The sequence below is a fragment of the Silurus meridionalis genome, chromosome 4 (assembly GCF_014805685.1).
Source record: "Silurus meridionalis isolate SWU-2019-XX chromosome 4, ASM1480568v1, whole genome shotgun sequence".
Taxonomy (NCBI): Eukaryota; Metazoa; Chordata; class Actinopteri; order Siluriformes; family Siluridae; genus Silurus; species Silurus meridionalis.
In genome coordinates, this window is record NC_060887.1 from 17566222 (window position 1) to 17580460 (window position 14239).

The 14239-nt window shown below is 39.0% G+C and overlaps 1 protein-coding gene across 1 annotated transcript in view; it reads right to left on the reverse strand.

The window, feature by feature from the left end:
* chn2 (chimerin 2) overlaps nt 1-14239 on the reverse strand; it is a 35448-nt gene that overhangs the window by 19709 nt on the left and 1500 nt on the right. Inside the window, 1 exon segment of the mRNA XM_046846202.1 lies at nt 777-815. Within this exon segment, the coding sequence (XP_046702158.1) occupies nt 777-815 (39 nt within the window).

The following is a 14239-nucleotide window of genomic DNA, read 5'->3' on the forward strand; positions in this document are numbered from 1 at the left end:
GCTGAATTCAGGAGAAAGTGTGCATGTGCTGCTTCCTCTAGTCTAGATTTAGTGATCGATACTAAAGGGTGATGTCAGTGCAGACACATGGATGTGCTGGTGATTCCACATACTGGAACACTGCTCACCATCCATTAGCCTCTTAACTTACTGGGAAGCCAAAACCTCTCAAACACCACCTTAAAGATTTGGTGCTGACAGAAGATATTGCTGTTTGTTTTCAGGATAGTACTTATAAGTGCTTGTGTGAATGCTCTGTGGGAATTATAGTTCTTTAAAATCCCTGTAGCCTTTTCTGCGGGAGCCGGGATAAAAGGCAGGTCACTTTTCCAGAGGAGGGAGCGTGGGCCTGATTCAATTGAAATTTTAAGAACGCACCTTACAAATACACATAATATACTAATATACTAATTCCTAGTCTTTCATTCGATTGCAGATGGATTCAAAATATTAAAACGGCTACTGTAATTTGTGTAGCATTATCGCACTAAGGATTTGCAACCAGGAAAACCATCTCGAAACATTCTGTTAGGAGAAACAGTACATTTCTAGTAATATTTATTTTCGTTTTATAGTTGCTTTGGCGTTGCATAATGTCGCAAGTTTGTAGGCTGTTATGGACTTCGCCAAACGAATTTCAAAAGTTGGCATCTGTGCTTCGGGTGTGGATTTGAGTCATTTCAACAGCTTATGTACTTGACAGAAATTAACAAGTACTCAAATTCCTGGGGCGGGGGTAGGGTTTAATCTAAAAATTTGCAGCCGTTTCAACTTACAGTAGGATTTCCATATTGGTGGTTGGTAGTCCTCGGGATCTGTAACACATGAAACAGAAAACAAGACAAAGTCAACACGGTTGCATGTCAAAACGCGAGTCATTATAAGTGGATGTTGAAATACAGTTCCATCATCGTCTCATTTCCACTTCATCACGTCACTGGCATATTTAGTGCGAGTGAAAAGCTGGAGAGTGTGCTTCAAGGTTATGCCGTTGTTTCATTAGTGCAAGATACTCAGTGCTCAAGCAAGCGTTAGCAGTCACACATCTCCAGCGATCCCATCTCCAGTCCCTCAGGGAGCACTGCAGTTTAATGCTGAATCTTATTTAGTCCTCTTACTCAGGAAGAATCAATACACACACACCCAGCCACCCACACACACACTCTTACTGAACACACCAAATGCGCAATCATTTTTTCATACTAATATCTATAATCCATAATGATCTCATGATGTGCATGTGCAAAGAGGCGTGCAAACCAAATTAGCAGAGTAGCTGATGATGCAAAATGAACCGAATCAATTCACACCGAAGTGGAAGTTTAGTAATTGTCTGCCTATTACCATGCAAAAGTTGATTTCATAAAAGATTTTCGATGGCGTTAAGGATTTTGCAATAGAGCCAGGAGAAAATGTCCTTATATCAAATTCAAATCACTTCACAGTATAGATTTCATGTGCACTCAGTCACAGAACCTTTTTGTGTTGAACAAATGATTTGTTTTTAAATTTCCCCACTTTAGCATTGAACCCTCTTAAAATTTTATTTAATTGGACAAAAGAAATCGAACAGGTGTGTTTTCTGGAAATTACAATCCTGGGTGAAAGAAATTGGGTCAAACAAAAATTTGCAAAATATTAAGCTTTTAATGTTCATAACATCAAATCATTTAATAAGAACATTAGCAGCAATTAAACACATGCAATAACATACAATCTTTGTTATTAAAGCCATTAAAATCTTAATATTAACGTTGCTCTTTTTTTTTTTAACAGGAGTATATACCTACTGTATCAGGCATAACATTATGACTGGTGAAGTAAATAACACTGATCATCTCTTCATCGTGGCACTTGTTACTGGGTGGAAAATATTAGGCAGCAAGTGAACATTTTGTCCTCAAAGTTAATGTGTTAGAAGCAGGAACAATTAGCAAGTGTAAGTATTTGTGCAAGTGTGACAAGGGCCAAACTGTGATGGCTAGACGGTTGGGTCAGAGCATCTCCAAAACTGCAGCTCTTGTAAAATGTCTGCAACATCTATCAAAAGTGGTCCAAGGAAGGAAAAGTGGTGAACCAGTGACAGGCTCATGGGTGGCTAAAGCTCACTGATGCACGTGTGGAGCAAAGGCTGGACCATGTCATCCGATTCAACAGAAAAGATCCTGTAGCTTAAATTGCTGAAGAAGTTAATGCTGTTAATGTTTGACGGTTCAGGACTGTTCTGGCAAATAAAGGGGGAACAACACAATAGTAGGCAGGTGGCCATAATGTTATGCCTGATCGATATTTTTATACACTACATTCTGGAGTGTGCTTGTAAAGATTTGTGCTCATTCACACAGGGATTTTTAAAGTCAGATACTGATGTAGGTGAGAGTGGGGTGCAGTCAGCTTTCCAATTTATCCCAAAGGTGTTTTATAGGGTTGAGGTCAGAACTCTATAGCAGGCCACTTATAATCTTCCACTCCAAACCATGTAAATCCTATCTTCATCGAGCTTGACTTGTGCACAGGGGCTTTGCTATGCTGGAACAGGTATGATTCTCCTAGTAACAGTTTGGACCAGAACCACATATGGATGAAAAATTCAGGTGTCCATATAGTGTGTATATATTTTGGTTGCATTGGTTCTCTTTAGTTTCAATGGTTTTCTCTCGCTGTCCAAAAACAAGCAGGTAAATAGACTGGCTATACTAATTTCTGCCCAATACAAGCCTGACCTTGAGAAAATGCTTAGTGGAACTCAATTAATGAACAAATGACTATTTTAATGCAAGCTGAATTTGTCACTGTAAATGTGAACTGCAGGTCAGTTGAAACTAATATAGAATCTGCATAATGTATAATGATTTATGTAATACAACCTTTAAATGTAACAATGTTTTTAAAAGTGATAAAGTTTATGTGTAGACAAAAATGGTTGGGTTGTAATCACCTTTCTGTTGAACTGACTGATCTGTATAAAACACGTAGCGGTCATGCAGTGGTGTACAGGAACGTGTGTAGCTATTAGTTTGAATCCTTTACATGGTGGCTGCCTTCTATGAGGTAAACCCCTTCACTGCTCACCACCAAATTGGCAGGGTTAGTGCACAGATGTTCATGAAAAGAAGTAAATAGTTGAAAAAACAAATGTTATTTTAATACAAGGAAATATTAGAGGAAAAAAAAGTCAAACATGCAGCAAGACATTTCTTCATATTGTAGCTTTTCCATTTTCTTAACTGTTTTCAAATGTTGTATTCATGAAGATATAGAAGACTTAATATTTCCTAGAGAAGACATGAAAGAGGACTCTTTTTGTCAAAAAGATTTTACAGCTATGTCTCTGAAAGCACAGACATATCTATATTACAATGCTGCTTTGTGATTGCTTATTCTCTCGGTTTGTGCTGCTAACCACAACAAGGTCAACATATTTCTTAATTCTACATGAAAAATAAAAAGTATTTTCACATTTGGCCTGAATACTTGAGTCCATACCCAGGGCCACGTCTGGGCACATAAGCTACATTGCTCCAGGCCTTAGAAAGTCTGGTTTTTGTACATCAAGGCATAAGGCATCCAGTCTCTTCTGCTGACCTTTTTCCCTCCACCATAAAACTTGTAACAATATGCAATGACAAGACGAGCCAACATTATTCAGAAAAACACTTTCTAGTCTCCTGGGCTCAAAAGTCACTTTCATACTTGACCAATTATACCACAATCTCAAAGCAAATGAGAAACTAAAAATGCATTGATTAACTATATAAAATATTGATTAAAACCACAGCTGAAATTAAAGTGAGATCACATGGCCCTCAGAGAGAGAAGCCAAACTCCTGCCCTTTAATATACTGTATAAAAATTTGTGCTGTCAAAATGAACACCAACGCAATTTTATTTTAATGCCATTAATTTTATTAACATGCGATTAATGCAGCACGCATTCCTGTTTGACCATTTTAATAAAAAATATAAGAGGTAAAAATAAAACCTTCAACACAACACACATTAATTCACTTACTCAGATATAAAATTTAATTAAGAATACACTTCACTGAAAAATTATTTTTAAATCTTTTTTTTTTTATTACTAAAACGTTTTCTGATGCGCCAAGTCTTAAATCAAGCACCAAAATCTGCCATGATGCACACATCCGGCAATTAAAACCGCCCGTGTGGAAACAAAGCAAAAGTTCAATTTGATGTTCTGATGATTTATGCAATTTAAAGCACCATAATTTCTTTGAAACCTTTACAAGAATATTTTATGCTCTATGTTGAATCTGGTTTCACTAATAAACATACATTTGGTTAAAGCATAAATTTTTGTTCATGCCCATGTTAGAGTATTAAAAAATTGTAAAGTATTAATTTAAGGGTACATTTAGGACAGATACAAATGTGCATTTAAGTTGCGATTAATCGCGGGTTAACTCGTGACGATCGTGCGATTAAATATTTTAATCAATTGGCAGCCCTTAAAAAATATATATATTTGAATGTCCAATAAACATATTAGATACTGTATGACATGCAGGATCTATTGTTTTGCCCAAGAAAAGTTCACCCTATTGGCTGTTGGATGCAAATCACCCAGTGATTAATCTTCACCTGATTGTCTAAAGTGAAATTGGCAGAAGGCTTTGTTAATGAGCGTCATTAGACGAATTAACCACAGTTGCATTTGTTAGGCTTTGCTTATTCATGCAAGCCAAACCACTCGAAAGTCTGGCTTGTTTTGTCAATAAATGTGGCCATGAACCACCTATTTTCACAGAAAGAAGCAATTTAACTGACATGGCAGATAACCAGCTACAAACCTTTTCCAGCAGCCTTTTGGCAAACATGCAAGATTATCTTGTTTACTCAGCAGGGTGTCACAAAAAAAAACTCTTTGGTCTAAAAAGCCTGCATATACCCGGAAGTGCGGAAAAGTCGATCGGCCTTCAAGGCTCTGTAGGTTGTGTTTACAGTGGGTGGCGAGTCTGAGGCTGTGAGTTATTCGGGATCGTTTAGCTAGAATCCCAGAGAATAGGTTAAATCCGCTTTGTGAAACGATCTCCTGATGTTCTGCGCTTTGTGCCCTGGTCTCTGAGGATCCATGTCTTACTCCAAGCTGGGCGTCTTACTCTCTGTCAGCACTTTCAAGTTGCAGCGAGTCAGCACTTTTCCACTGTATTGCCTTCACAATCAAACACAGTGCATATATATATACAATTACCCCTCTCCCACACACACACACACACACACACACACACACACACACACACACACACACACACACACACACACACACACACCAGAGACACTTTAAATTTAACCAGAACCACACTGTTTAATCCAAAAATCAACCAGCCACACACTTTTTTTTTTTTACAGCCAGCTAGAGCTTTTCATCATATTAATGATTAGCTATGCCTGCAGTTGGGTCATGGTGCATTCCTTATGCATGAAATATCGCCTCCAACACGTCACCTCCAGTCTAAACGAGTGAGACAAAAGAAACCATCCAGCACGTTTTTAAATAAATGCTTACAGCAGCAGAGTAACCACACAGCTTTGCTCTGCCAACTGTGCAGATACTCAGACACCTCTAAATTAGGAATCACATATGGCATGTAGCACAGCTAGGATTTGAGCTTGAATATTCAGCTAAACAAGGATTTTAGCCAGTAAGGCAACTATGAAAAACAGGAAAACATTTATTACCTCATTAGTTATACAGGTTTAACCCAAGGTCAACAATTATGGGTAATCCCTGAAAAAGTCCACAATATTTAAGGAACGGTATTTTTGCATAGCATTTACTGTACATCAGAAAGACACTACACATTATTAAAAACAACTAATTAAGTCTAGGTACAGTGTTCAGTGCTATTATTAGTATATGCAGTTATAGAAGGTACTAAGTAAGATACAAAGTACCATGTTCTGTTAGAGGGAAATCAATAACAAGGTGATGTAATGAGGCTCCATAAAAAGTTTTTTTTCCCTTTTATACCAAAACAATTGGCCAGTTCTAAAGGTTATAGTCACTGTTTATGAAACAAGTTTATTTCTTAAGATTCTAAGGTACTAACCGATCAACTTTTCTGTTTGGAAACTGATTTACCCATAAACAAATCACTAACTAGAAATTAATATTTAGAAACTTTAAATGAACATCTCTGTATATAAACATTCACTATACAGGGTCCTGTGTAAGGTGTAACACACGTTCACTGTGAGGAAAAAAGTTTTTAGAAAAAAAGTAATACAAGAAATTTGGTAAAAGTACAAGAAAAATACATTTATATAAAAAAAACCCTATAATCATAAAATCACTCAGTATAGGGAAAAAATTAATGATCATGAATCGACAAATATAATAAATCAATGCCTTCTAAAGGAAATATTACCAAATCAAACAGACACAGAGATAATCACTATTGCCTGGTGTTACCAAATTGAAATGATTTGTTTACCTTTTGAGGTAATATTATCATTCTTAAATGTGTAAGTGGTAGCTCAGTGTGCAAGACAATGTGTGTGTGAGAAAAGATCATGAGTTCAAATCCACCAACTATTACTGTTGGGCCCTTGAACAAGTTACTCAACTGCACAGAATACTGTAAGTCACTCTGAATAAATATAAATGTAATGTAGTGCAACATATTACTTTGAGCATCCCCAGGCTCTTCTATACTCCGAAAGCAAATGGAGTTTGAGATGAAAAGTTAAACATGAGACAACAGATCAAAAGCTTTTATTTAATTTACCCAAATGAAAAATAATAAAACGTGACTGACGGGTGTTTCTTGTTTCGAAGTATGCCTTGTTATATTGATTATTTAACATAGTAATATACTTTATTGTCAATCTAGATTTGGGCACTGGCTTTTGCTTGTGACTCCATTTGATGTTAAAAAGAATAAAGATAAACCTCTACCAAGGTGGATATTCAAAGTGTGGAAAAAGAAAGCATCTTTCCATAATCCAAAACATACCATCTTATCAGTCACACAGTGGACAGTGTCATGGCTTGCATATCTTCTTCTGGAGTTGAGCTCACCAAACTTTATTGATAGTGTAAATCATGATGGTAGCAGCAGATTGAGTTCAGAAGTCTTTAGAAGACATAAACATTCTGTCTGCCAGGGAAATACATCTAATCTAATTTGGATAACTTCATCTTGCATCATCATGACCCAAAACACACTGAAACACAACTAAGAACTTCATCAGGTAAAACAAGTAGAAGGTTTTAGACTGGCCAAAGTGAATCATCAGACATTAACAATTGTATTTCACTTCCTGAAAAGAATAATAAAGGCAGAAACACCCCACAACAAACAGCAACTGAAAGATGCAATAGTATAAATATGGATCACAAAACAAACGCAATCGTTTGGTGACGTCAGTGGGTTTCTGGCTTGATGCAGTTAGCAGTTACTCTAGCGATCCCTATACTTTTGCTCAACTAATATTGGGTGATCTGCTACTAAATGATCTATTATAATATATATAATATAGTCTTCTGATCTCAAACCCAATGTCTTTACTGTATAGCAAAAAAACTGAAGAATTGGCCTTGCCGTTCCAATACTTTTGGATGAGACCACATATCTAATTGATGAACTCTGGTATGCCCTTAATAACAAAACTTCTTAAAGATAGATTGAGAGATAGGTCACCTGATTTTTCCCCAGAGGGAACAAACGTTGGTGCTAATACTAGTTACCATGTTCAATCTTGAACTCTGAAAGGCATTGTAGATCCCGGTGAGAATGGGAACAGGCTCAAATAGTAAAAATAATAAAAGATTGTGTTACAGCTTTACAGGTGCACCACTGGTAGAGGCAGCTTTAGTGATCGTTCTCTTTTTCTTGACGCACAGGGAACTGAGTAACTGATAAAGAACCTTTCATCCTAAGCACACCTTAGACAGACTGTCCTTCCAGCTTGTCTCAGGAACACATGATTCAATTAGTTCTGAGGAATGCATCGTCTGTGCAGGCCAGAGGGCACGGCTGTGCTGTTCCATCATTGACAAACCATCTGAATGAGTTATTTTACAGTGGACCGTTTTGAAGAGGCATCATTTCTTTCGGTCACCTGCCCGATGCTTGCTATACCTCTACGTCCGTTTTATCATCAGAGGTTTGATACTGCAATCACACTGGGACACTGCACGGCGGTATAGATTGTAATGGATTGCCATTCATCATACTCACACACAGAAAGAGCTGCCATTGCCTGTACAAGCCGACTTCCAGCTCTACCACAGTGAGCATCAAAATTTAAGATGGCAAAACAAAGCATTGCTGTGAAATGTATAACAACGGTGTATGTTTGGAATAAATCGATTTAAAGCACAGAAGATATTCTTGACGATGTCGCTAAGAAATGCTGTAATGAAATGAATGGCACTGAAATGATAACGAATTGAAAGTCCCTCTACACTTCTGGGAAGAATAAATGAGAAGAAAGGCATTTTCTCAATAAGTAGAAAAAGCTATTAATTGTGCAGCAGTCTTGTGCGTGTCTGACCGTGTGGCTTTCTTGAGCAAGCGCTGAGGGGTGTTTGTGATTAAGGGGGAGAAAAGAAAAGAAAAGAAAACTACCACAGTAAATTCAGCTATAGTGAAGTCTTCCAAGGACAACATCCTCACACTGAGATGCTCTGCACCAAAGACAGTCAGCATCAAAAACTGCCATGTTTCACTTTTCTGATAGCAGCTGCCAAGAGGTGTATATTTTTAAAGATCACTTAATAACCCATGAGAATCAGAATGCTTGTTTGAAGGATGTACATCGGTTTCTCTCAGTAGACAGGTGTACTTCAGAATCTGAAAACTAGCAGAAGATATAGTCCCACTGTAGTCTTTAAATGTTTGACGGCTGCCATCTGCATATTACCAAGATACGCATGGTTAATTCTCAATCACGTGTGTCCCTTTTTTCAGTGTCTCTCACACTTTTTCCCCCCACACACCCCAGATCTGTGTCATCTGTTCTTCTATTTTGTTACAGGCTCTGGTTTTTACAAGGTGGATAAGAGCAAACACAGAACCCCATACGACACACATACATGCACACACTAAATCATACACCATACAAACAAACCAAACCATAGCTGAATATGGAAGGCGGTTAAAATTTTTAAACCGACACACATATGTTGTCAACACTCCTTTCTCCCAAAACACACAAGCATATGTTATGTAGCCAGGACTCTCACACACACGTTCACACTAATCGAGAATTTGTGAGGACATGTGCCGTCTCCTGTGGGGAGGCCATCTGTATATCATACTGTCCTGTATGTGTTAAAATACCATAACGAAGAGCTGCCACATCTCTCTCGGTTCCCAGCTTTGCACTGTGATATATTTTTGTATTTTTCAGTGTAGGACCTGGTGACAATTTTTCTATAAACAATTTAAAATGTTGCTGTATGCAGTTATGAGAATAAAAATGTGCCTGTGTTCACATGGGGCCTTATGAAACTCTTTAATTAGCACCAGAAGTGTGAAATAGAGCACATATTAAGATGCGCGTAATTTGCAATGAATGCAAATACAGTGGACATGCTGGGCTTTAAACAGCATTCATTTATTTATTTTTTATAACTTTTCACACTTTTCGTCACAAAAACATTTCATACACCCAGAAGACTCTGAGATTAAACAAGCACTGCATCTGACTTGCATCTCACTGAGCCTCACTGGGAAAGCTCCCGCCATGGGAGGCACAGTGGAAAATTCTTTAAATGACCAAAAATACGCAGTGTCTATTACAGTAACCTTCCTCTGAAACGAAAGTCCCAAAAATACTATATTTTGCTCATGAAAGGCTTTCCAGATTATAGCGTTTACAGTTCCCTTAGTTTTGTCACTGCAGGCAGATGGCCAGTTGAGCTTAATTGCTTCATGTAGACCTCAAACTTCCTGGGAGGCCAAGAGGCTTTTTACTTGACTGCGTCTTTATGATGCTGGCTTAGCCACTCATATATATATATATATATATATATATATATATATATATATATATATATATATATATATATATATATATATATATATATATATTTATTTATTTATTTTATTTACATTACACACACACACACACACACACACACACACACACACACACACACACACACACACACACACACACACACACACACACACACACACACAGCCAACAGTGACTGCTTGATGCGTCTTTATAGAACAAATGACTGGTTTCAACTGTTCTGCATGAACGCATACAAACCCTAATATTACAGTACATAACATTTGTGCAATCTGGCTCAGAATGTATGTTTGTATGTATATAAATATACATACATACTGTACATGCACACACACACACACACACACACTATCTAACAAAAGTGAGTACATCCCTCACATTTCAGCAACCATTTTAGTTTGTCTGCTTGACAGGACCATAAATATGTGTGTGTGTGTGTGTGTGTGTGTGTATATATATCTTATATAAGAACAGTTCAAATTTGGTGCTTTGAGTACGATTATCTCATACGGACCACTGGATGTTCAACATAGAACCTCATGGCAAATACTCTGTGGATTTAAGAATTAGAATTGTTGCTCTCCACAAAGATGGGCCGAGGCTATAGGATCATCAGTAAAACCCTGAAAGGAAGTTACAGTACAGTTGCCATAGACATACAGAGGTTTTCCGAGACGGGTTCCACTTGGAAAAAGCCTCGCAAGGATCAATCAAAGAAGTTGAGTCCTTGTGCTGTGTATCAAGTGCAGAAGCTGACTTAAAAAAAAAAAAAAAAAAACACGATGCATGAGTGATGAAGCATTGCCTTAGAGGTTGGAGAAGCGGACGATCTGCTTGTCAGTGCTCAGACCTTATGCCACACACGGCAACAAGTCAGTTTACATGGCAGTCATCCCAGAAGGAAGCCTCTTTTACAGCTGGTTAACAGGAAACCCTGCAAACAGTTTGCTGAAGACGAACTGTCCAAGACCATGAATTACTGGAACCATGTTCTGTGGTCTGATGAGACGAAGATAAACTTGTATTGCTCAGATGGTGCATTTGTGGTGACACCCTGGTGAGAAGCACCAAGAAAACTGTGTCTTGTTTACAGTCAAGCATGGTGGGGGTAGCATCATGGACTGGGGCTGCATGAGTGCTGCTGGTACTGGGGAGCTGCGATTCACTGAGGGAAACATAAATTCCAACAACTGCTGTGACATTCTGAAGCAGAACCTGATGCCCTCCCTTCAGAACCTGGGCCAGACGGCAGTTTCTCAACATAAAAATGACCATACACACACCACCAAGATGACTGCGTTGCTGAAGAAGCTGAAGGCGATGGAGTGGCCAAGATTGTCTTCAGGCATGTACACTATTGAGCAACTGTGGGGCATCCTCAATTGGAAGGTGGAGAAGTGCTATGTGTCTAAAATCCAGCAGCTCTGTGATGTCATTATGGAAGTGTGGAAGAGGATCCCAGCAACAACCTGGGCAGCTCTGGTGAATTCCACAGCCAGGAGGATCAAGGCAGTGCTGGATAACAATGAAGCTCATATTGACACTGTTTTGACATGTTCACTTAGGGTGTGCTCACTTTTGTAGGATTATATATTTTGAGATTACACACACACACACACACACACACACACACACACACACACACACACACACACACACACACACACACACACACACACACACACACACACACACACATATATATATGAAGCTTCAAAGTATATAGACTCTGTTAATGAAGAATGGGCAGCATGCAGCCTGTCGGTTGCAACTCTCCACTTGTTTACAGCCCGTTTGTATGAAATGGACCATGTACAACTTCACATCCCCTGTGAAAGTCGAGTACAATCTTCTTGCCAAAAAGACATTCCAAGAAAATAATGACAGCCTTGTGAGGGAGTCTAAGAGCCTGGCAGAGGAACGGCGGGCTGAGGGCATGGCAATAATCACAGCCCTTGACACGCCACAGGCACAACAGATTTTCCTCTTCTCCAAGCACACGGACGCAGCGCCAATCTAGTGCTTCACCATCACACACACAACATAATCTATTTGGGAATGCTCAGGGACCACGGAGCTGTGCTGGCTTGGCTTGGGGCTTTCTTGGATTGGTGCACCAGAGGAAATATGATTTAGTATTTGTGAATGTGTGTGTGTGTGTGTGTGTGTGTGTGTGTGTGTGTGTGTGTGTGTGTGTGTTTTCGGAGGTGGGTCATTTCAGAGGAAGCATGAACTGAATCTCAGTGTACACAACAAACCGAAACTTGAGCTGAAGCCAGCATGAGCAAACTCGGTTCGTTCACGTTTATCTCAGGCAAAAGGCACACCTGGAGAACTGCAGAACAACAGATCAAATCTCACACTCCTACATTGTAGACTCTCTGATGAAGTCATGATCTAATTAACTGCCACAGATAAGCACAGAATTTGGCACACCCATTGAGCAAGACCTTTCTAATAAATTCCTCCTTATCAAAACTCATTCCACCCGTACCATCCCTCTGCTGTCCCTGAGCTTCCCTATGCTTTTCTGAAGAAGTGAGTTCAAGCTGGAGCCCAGTTCTTCCTCAACACGTGCCATTTGTTTGAACACCAGCACGCTCATTCGCTCTTAAAGCAGAGCGACACTAGCCACATACGACATCTTTTGTATAGCTTTAGGCAACGGTTCATCGTCAAGCAACATGTTGTAGGATAAACTTGAATTCACCCAACATCCAACATGATCAAAACACGGTTTTTTGTATCTAATTCCTATATGCAAAGTTCACCACTCAGTTTTAATTCTCTATTTAGACATGATGTTGATAATCATTTATAATGTAACCCATTGTATTGAACACACTTCATTAGGGTTTAGGGCAAACAGATAAAGCACATGAGGCAGAAAATGTAAAACAATCGTGTTCTCAGCATTTACATAGAAAAGTACATTTTTTTGTGATGAAATGAAAAGTGATGACTTTTTTCACTAATATCAAAGGGATAATGGAAAAGCCTCTTAAGCGAATAGATACAGCACGTCAGATAATTGCCTATCCCAGAGTTCAAAGCCTAACTATTAATGACTCACTCTAAGCGGAAAAACATGCACACTGCTCTAACTTCATTGCAGTTATTATCTGAAACATTTGCACCGATCTGTTTTCGTGTTTAATAGACTGTGAACAAAGCTCATTAGCTCTGCTCTGACAGATCCAATAAATGTATAGCACCAGTTTAGCACCAGCACTAATGCCTCAGGTGAACCAATGAAAAGTTTAGCGCTCAGGAATCTTTATGCTGATAGCAGATCAGTAAAAAGCTGCAAAGTAATGAATTACATGCTATTTAACTTTTATAAACTCTTATCATGCATTGAAAGTCAGTAGGAGTAAGACAGAGTACATGTGTGTGAATGAGAGGGAGGGGAGTGGAGTGGTGCGGTTACAGGGAGAAGAGGCGGAGAAGGTGGAGGAGTTCAGGTACCTAGGGGTCAAAAGTGCAAAGTAATGGAGAGTGTGTTAGAGAAGTGAAGAAAAGAGTGCAGGCAGGGTGGAGTGGGTGTAGAAGAGTGACAGGAGTGATTTGTGATAGAAGAGTATCTGCGAGAGTGAAAGAGAAAGTTTATAGGACTGTGGTGAGACCTGTGATGTTTTATGGTTTAGAGACAGTGGCATTGATTAAAAGACAGGAAGTGGAGCTGGAGGTAGCAGAGCTGAAGATGTTGAGGTTTTCGTTGGGAGTGATGAGGATGGACAGGATTAGAAATGAGTTTATTAGAGGAACAGCGCATGTAGGACGTTTTGGAGACAAGGTGAGGAAGGCACAATTGAGATAATTTGGACATGTGCAGAGGAGGGACATGGGGTATATCGGTAGGAGGATGCTGAGGATGGAGACACTAGGAAGGAGGAAAAGAGGAAGGCCAAGGAGGAGGTTTATGGATGTGCTGAAGGAAGACATGCAGGTAGTTGGTTTAAAAGAGGCAGATGTAGAGGACAGGGAGTATAATCCGCTGTTGCAACCCCCAACAGGAGAAGTCGAAGGAAGAAGAAGAAGAAGAAACTCTCATCATGCATCATCTATTCCTCTGTGAATACATTGCAATATTGTAAATGAAACCTTTCTGAAGCATTAATTTATCAAGCCTTGTGGAGACAATACTGCAGTACTTGGGACAATTTGGTATAATTTGTCATTTAATCCACTGATGTCTTTTTTTGTTGTGAGCACGGACATCTTGCTCGTG